General features: G+C 47.5%; 1 protein-coding gene across 1 annotated transcript; it reads right to left on the bottom strand.

Moving 5' to 3' along the window:
* Positions 1 to 249: 249 nt before the first annotated feature.
* On the bottom strand, positions 250 to 6,310 carry sypl1 (synaptophysin-like 1). Its single transcript, XM_076030274.1, has 5 exons — positions 6,148 to 6,310; positions 2,837 to 2,955; positions 2,544 to 2,748; positions 2,255 to 2,446; positions 250 to 1,867 (listed from the first exon to the last, which is right to left on the bottom strand). The coding sequence occupies exons 1-5, from the start codon at positions 6,217 to 6,219 to the stop codon at positions 1,736 to 1,738; spliced, it is 720 nt and encodes a 239-aa protein (XP_075886389.1). The 5' UTR covers positions 6,220 to 6,310; the 3' UTR covers positions 250 to 1,735.
* Between the last annotated feature and the right edge of the window lie 1,120 nt (positions 6,311 to 7,430).

Below are 7,430 nucleotides of genomic sequence, written 5' to 3' on the forward strand. Positions count from 1 at the left end.
CCAAGTGTTTCGCGTCAAGTTCACGGCACTACACTGACCTCTGGTGGCTGCAGAGAGCACCTGCACTTGTAGTGTCAAATAAGGTCAATCCTATTTATAAACAATGTCCCACAGATTAGGATACAGAAAAATAAGTCCTAAAAATCTCTTAAGCTTCCATGGTCATCTGGTGACGCAAGTGCATCTTATTCTTTTGCTCAGTTTATGTTTGAATTGGTCAGATGAAATAAATCCTACAGTGCAATGGGATCCAACCACAAATCACACATTTTTATTGAAAAACAAAAATGCACAAAAAAAAAAAGGCACAGTGACAGTATTTTTTGGCCAGGAATGAATATTTTGCACTCTTGAGAATTGCAGCTTGGCAGGTTAAATGAATAGAAACGATTAACGGCATCTCAAACAGTCCTTAAAAAAAAAAAAAGCACCTGGATAACGAAATGGCCAAGATCACACAGAAGTTATTTTTAAATAGGACAAATAAGCTTTGGCTGTTTTTTCTTTTTGTGTGTTTGGTAAAAAAAAGTTGAAAAAGTTTGAGAAATCACAGAATGACTTCATGCACCTGACGGCACTCTGCTAAAAGAGCCTAAACTGATAAAAGCACTTAAGACCTTTCTGCCCCACTCGCGCAAGATTATCCCGCGAGAATTAAGAGGCCCGCTCTCCGTGTCGTCGTCTCCGCGGACTCTTGCGTTGCTTAATGGGCAGCGTGTTCATCAGCGTCATGTGTGGCAAAAAAAAAAAAAGTGCACGGGACAAACAAAAGCATCATTGCATCGTACGGTGTGTGGAATAGCAGGTGTGTTTCCACGGGACTTGTGAGGTTAAAGGTCCCACACGACGACGCTCAAACGACTGACTACATAGAGAAAACAATGCACAGCTGATACATCAAGACATCTTAACATTTAAGTATTTTGGCGTACCATCACCTGCCGGGCACCACTAGAGGGCGAATATGTTTGGGTTTTTTTTGGGTTGCGCAGGCTTGATTGGCTCCTGCAGCATTGACAAGTGATGTTTAGTGCACAGAAGGTGACTTTCTTCTCCAGTCTAGAATCCTAATGGCTGCTGATGGTAAAAAAAAAATTAAATATTTTTTATGTTCAAGTACCTCACAGTCAATATCTACAGGCACATTTAAGCATAAAGAAGCGCATTTATCCTGATGGCATACAAGAGGAAAAAAGATCACAGCACTGATGCTGTGAGAAAGACATCTTTAAAAGGCAAATCAAGCCTTGCGTGTCTCTGCTCGGCTAAGGCACAGTGGCAAAGATTTGTCGTACTGCATTTAGTGTGTTTCCGTACGATGTACGAATGTATGAAGAATTTAAGGCAAAAAAAAAAAAATCTAATCTACATGACAAGGTTCTCAATTCACCTGTAGGGAGGTACTTAAGGGGCCGCGCACGTCGCTCGTCTCCGTTTCAAGTATGACAAAAGTGTGCAACGGCAGAGCAAGGCGAAAGACAATGACATTTGGAGTGCAACGTGATCCGTCTCGTCTGGAGAGGTCCACATCCAACCCTTTCTAAAAATGACCTTCCACCGCGTTATGCTTGGTTTTGAATTCTCAGAGTACCTACAAGTGTTGCAATCAAGCGCGCGCACATGCCCCGCCCACCCCAGAAAAAGGCACTTCTCTTCTCTTCTCTTCTCCTCTCTTCTCTTGCGTGTATCTGCGTGTCCGCGAGCGTCTGTCGGCATGGCTTGGTGCTGACGGTGTTTAGATGGGCGCAGGGACCTGCTGTCTCCCGGGTCCTGGCTGAGAGGAGAACTTCTTGGAGTGCCAGCGGGTCTCCTTGTAGACGAACCAGGCGTTGCCCGCCCATATGAACATGTTGAGGAAGCCAAACACCTGGTGGGAAAAGGAGAAAATGAAAAGCACACACGCCATCGAGTGGTCAATTCAGGGAAATGTTTCTTTGTTTTTGTTAAGACCGCGTTGTCTCGGAAAAATTCGAAGCTGTGTTGCTCCGAGTCTCATGACCAGGAGATAAAACTGTTGAGTCGTTGATTCCAACACGACTCTTAAGTTTTGGAATTTAGATTTATTGCTTTCAAATGAAAATCCCCAACCTTTACAAAAAACAATCTTCTTGTTATACACTCTTCAAGCGCACATGTTGAAGTACGCTTAAAAAATGTTCCAAACTTGCTGATTCGTTTGTTGTTTCTCGCAGCACAAACCCTCTCATTGAAACTAAATTCCATCCATTTGCGTGTTTTGCGTCCCTCCGCTCACCACGGAGATGTTGAGCGTCCGCAGGTTGGCGTAGTCGGTGACCTCGCAGGTCGCGTTGCTCCCCTTGCACAGCGCCAGCGTGGAGCCGATGCCCTCGGTGCCCGTGGCGTCCTTTACGTTCTGCAGCCCTTTGGCCCAGGCCGAGGAGCACACCAGCCACAGGAAGACCAGGACGGCCGTGAGCGCAAAGTCCTGGCGGGCGGGGAAAAAAAGAAATTGCGGCGGCGGAGGTCAGACTTTGGGTTTCAACAGCAGAGAAAGAAAGACGGACGGACGGACGGACACTCACAAACATGGGCCCGAAGTCGGAGTCCTTGTAGACGTGCATGTAGCCCAGGTACACCAGCAGGGCCGCCATGCTGTAGAGGAAGCAGACGATGGCCACGCCCACAAAGAACTCGGCGGAGGAGGCGGAGTCTCCCACCAGGTGCGTGGTGGCGACCGAGCGGTTGCAGATGGTGGCGTTGGCGGGGACCAGGGGCACCTGGCTCAACCTGGAAGACGAGCCAAGAGGGAAAATGGGGAGCGTTGCAGTCAGGGCAGGATGGGGGTGGGGGATGAGAGGGCCGATGGGATTCTCACCGGAAGGGGTAGTGGAAGTCGGCGTTCAGGGTGTCGTTGGTGCCGTCGCCGCAGAACACGGTCACGACGTTCCTCCCCGAGAAGCCGCCGCAGCCCCCGAAGGCAAAGATCGCCGTGAGCTGTGTGGACAGAAGGAAAAGTTTGGAGGAAGAGAGTTTCCAGAGAAGAGCCAGCGGAGGGAAACTCAAGGTCCCACATTAGTTCAATTCACTGTCATCAGTGTTTTTTCCTCGGAATGAAGCTCATCCAGTCTCTCGCTGGACCGCACAAGATGACGTCTTTCTGCCCGGCTTCGTGGCCTTGCCCTCTCGTGAAACTCGGGAAGAGGCTGCAAACAAAGGGCTAACCCACCTCCTCTGTGATGACTCTGACTGCGTTTCCATTTCCCCTAGAATTGCGCAAAACCTAAATATCGCAATAAAAAACTGGTAATGAAAATGCCTAAACTTAGAAAGACCCCTCAACTATGGCTAAAAGGTTTTGATGCTCTCGTGAGGTGGTTTTTCAGACGCATCGTTATAGAGGTACATCGCAAAAGTGTCACGGAAACACTTTTTTTTTCACATTTACACGTCAGCGGACGTGACGTACGGGCTCACGCGACCAGTTCACATCAAGTCACAATGGCGCGTTATGTTTGGACGGAGGAGGAGGCGGAATATTTTTAAAGATATAACAACCATTCTTGACAGCAAACAACTTAAATGGCTGCTCCAAAACGCAAAATGTTTTGCACCTGGAAACACCTGCAAGTCACAATTGGGCACACTTTGTCGAACCTTTATAAATATCGCTTTTAGTTTGCGAAAAACTGTGACGGAAATTACAGCTAGTGAGTGTCGGCCTGAACACATTCATGCAACAACGTAAGGGCGGCTCAATCACCTTGTTTTTTTTTTTCATATTTTTTGGTCACATTATGTGAAATATGCTCGCAGTTTTCCGGCAACATCGCATGAACCTCTCCAAGCGCCAACTGCCTCAGGGATGCTGTAGAAGTGTAATCTTATCCATGAGGCCGCGACTTGTTTACAAAGCCAGTTTCTTTTTCTTCTTCCCCGCTTTAAAACGCGGTGGTTTTCACGGCCGCTGCCGCCATTCAAGCTCCTGCATTCTTCCTCGTCGAGACGGACAGCATCTGACTCAGCCTGTTGGCCATGTGACGCTAATACTCGCTAGTGCTGAATTCTTTCAGAGTCAGGGCTGCTGCTGCTGCTGCTTGCTGAGCGTTAACCCTTGAGCCTCACCGGGATCTCCTTACAATGCCTTGTTGGCAGCAGCCGCGCATTAATGCATCGCTTTTTGTGCGTCCGCTTCGCGATCCGAGTTCAAAACTAAAACGAGAAACCGCAGACGAGCAGCGGATTCCATGGAAGGAGGAGAAGGAGGAGGAGGAGGAGGAGGAGGAGGAGCCCGCGGGCCGCAGAGCTCGGCCGTCGTTAAAGCCATAATCTGAGCTTTGTCGTCTTTTTCCCGCCCCCCTCTGGCGGCCACCGGGGGCAGCATCCGTACCAAGCGGACTGGGCACACTGAGCTGAGTCGGGATGTGTCCATGCCGACTGGAGCAGCAGCCGTTATTCGCACAAAGCTGGCAGTCATTTGTCTTCTTCTGTGGTTTTTGCAGCAGTCAATTCACGCTCGCACCCTGACCCAGGATGGATGCGAGACTTTGCCGACCCGTTAGACCCACTTCCTCCCAACCGCGTCCATCGTCGCGCCACAGGCCGCCTCCATTTATAGTGCCGAGGCCTCACATCGCAGCACACAGACACACACACACGCACAGGCACACCTCCAGGCCTCGCTCCAGATGTTTCTCCAGATGTCACTGGCTGCCACTTCCTGTTTTCTCTGGCTTCACGCCCCAGCGAGCTACTTCTCTCACATTTCACTGACTTGGCTACTTTTTTTTTCTCCTCTCTTTCTTTTCTATGCATTGCCACAAGGTCAAAGCAGCCCAGGCACGAACAAGTGAAGCTGGCAACATAAACTACATATTCTTCCTTTGTATGTTTTGGTTTTGGATCCCTTCTTTTATTTTCTCATTTTCCTTCATGTTTGGAATAAATAAATAAATAAATAAATCAATAAATAAATCAAATCAATTCTTTAAGAAACCAATGCAGGACGTGAGCATTCCTTTCTATTTTGCCTTTCTGAAACGCTGCATCCTGTTTACCAAAGAGTGGGTGAGATGCTATCCAAGGATGTGATGCAGCGAGAAAGATTATGTTTGTAAAAAAAAAAAAAAGAAAAAAAAGGAGAAAAGATAAAGGGATTGGCCTGCTTGAGTGGCACTGGCAGAAGGTTCTTCCGATCAACTTGCTCCTGAAACACATTGTTAATTGTAAAGTTGTGCGGACAAAAAACATACATAAGGTCACCAATCAATCTCATGAGTATCGAAAGATGCGGTTGAATAACTGGTTACGTGAATGCTCTCTCACTCATACAGAGCCTGCCTCTTGGTCAGGTGACTGGGGGTGTTTGTGCTGCTTTTCAGCTCCCTTTGTGTGTGTGTGTGTGTGTGTGTGTGTGTGTGTGTGTGTCAGGAGGAGACAGAACAGCTGAGAGAGACCTCGCTGCCCTCCCTGGCCCGCACTTGGATTCCCGTGACCCAGTTTTGTGGAGCAGAGGCGATTAGCGACCAGTCTTCTAGACTGGTCATCTGTGACGTCACAGCAGGCAAACACAACAGGCAGGGGTGTGTGCGTGGGAGAGACAGAGGCTGCGGAGCCAAACCGTGCAGCTATTTGGTGGTCAATTATTGTCGAGGCGTGCATTAATCTACAACTTTGGTTGTCTTCTAGAGGGCAAAGCAATCAGCCGAAAGCAGCACGGCCCCCTTCTTTTAGTCCCTTTTGTTCACCGTGATGTTGAAAAGTGCTGCTAAAACTTCAGTGACCGAACAGCTTTTCCCTAACTGAGGGACGAAACATGTGGGGCACTTTTTTCTTCTTCTTTTTTTTTTGTGTGGCCAAAAAGCAGATGCACATAATTTCAATCGTGAACCGAACTGGTGGTGGCAAGGGCAAATTGACAAGCACGTATTTTATTTAGAGCCCAAACTCGACGTCACTTTTATTCTGAAAGACAAAAAAAAAAAAAAAAAAAATCATTCTAATCTAAACCAGATGACACTGGGATCGCAGGAGGTTTAATTCACTCGGAGGGCAGGGAGGAAAAATGCCGGGGAAAGGCGCAAAAAAACCCCCAAAACAACCCGAGTTCCGATCCTCCCTCCCTGCCCTGTGGGTCCGGAACGCACGCACACGCACACAAAAGTCACAAGCACGGACTTACAAACTTACCCACTCCACTAGTTTGACGAAGCCCAGCGGCTCCTTGAGCGGCGAAAAGTTGAGCCGAAATCCGGTCATCATGACTGATCCGAGAGGCGGAAAAAAATCCTTACTCAGCCCCTCTCCTCCGAAAAGTGAATGATGGCCTAACGGGGAGGGAAAAACGGGGGCGTTGTAAGATGGGATGACGTGTGGAAATGCAAGAAAGAGAGAGAGAGAGAGAGAGAGAGAGAGAGAGAGAGAGAGAGAGAGGTGGATGGGGCAAAGTTGCTTGCGCAGTCCCCCCACAACCTGGGTATAACCCAAACGATAGGGACCGACATCTACAGCTACTAAATGAAAATATGTAATATATTCACGTCGAGTTGCGTAAGGAGTGGACAAAATCATTTGTATTTCTCTCTTTCTGTCTGTCTGTCTCTGCATTGTGGTTGCTGGCCGACGGGGCTGCTGGCTCCGTCGCTGCACTGCGCCAAGTACGTAGACGAGATTGGTGAATACGGAGCTCGCAGAAGTCGGTAAAAAAAGAAAAAGAAAAAGAAAAAAATGCTGGATGATGCTGAAGAGGAAGGAGCCGCTGCCCGCCTTCACGCGAAGCGTTGCTATCAAGTTAGCTTTGAGAGCCGTGTTCGAATACTGTAACACGAGCCACACATTTCAAACAGTTGAAAACACCGGGCCAGTTTTCCCCCAATCTACAACCGAAGAACTCTTTCAGTTTTATTAGGCACCGCAGCGGAACCAAGCATGATAATTATATCCCCCCCGAACAATTTAGAGATAATATCAGGCTTTCTAGCCCGTTTGGTACCACCACGTCATACCTGAAACCGATTAATCCTGTGTCAATTTTAGACATTTGACAGAAGTTACACTGAAATGTGTGTAGCTTTCTCAGGAAACTGCTTGTTTGGCTATCAAATTTGACAACTGTACAACATGAAATCAATCTAAAGTCAAAACAACAGTATGAATTATCTATTATTATCTCATTCACTGACGGTGAATTGTCCTGGTGCACCTTCCTTTTTTAAAAAAAAAAAAAATAAATAAAACAAAAACAAAAAAAATTTCTGTGCTGCTAATTCTTTGGTAAATCGTTCATTCATTCATCTTCTATACCCGTTTATTCCTATTCAGGGTCACGGGGGTCTGCTGGAGCCTATCCCAGCTGTCATAGGGCGAAGGCAGGGTGACACCCTGGACAAGTCGCCAGTTCATCGCAGGGCCACATAGAAACAAACAACCATTCACACTCACATGCACACCTACGGACAATTTTTTAGAGTGTT

The sequence above is a fragment of the Nelusetta ayraudi genome, unplaced genomic scaffold, assembly GCF_046127955.1.
Source record: "Nelusetta ayraudi isolate G7.1 ecotype Tasmania unplaced genomic scaffold, CSIRO-AGI_Nayr_v1 ptg000027l, whole genome shotgun sequence".
NCBI lineage: Eukaryota > Metazoa > Chordata > Actinopteri > Tetraodontiformes > Monacanthidae > Nelusetta > Nelusetta ayraudi.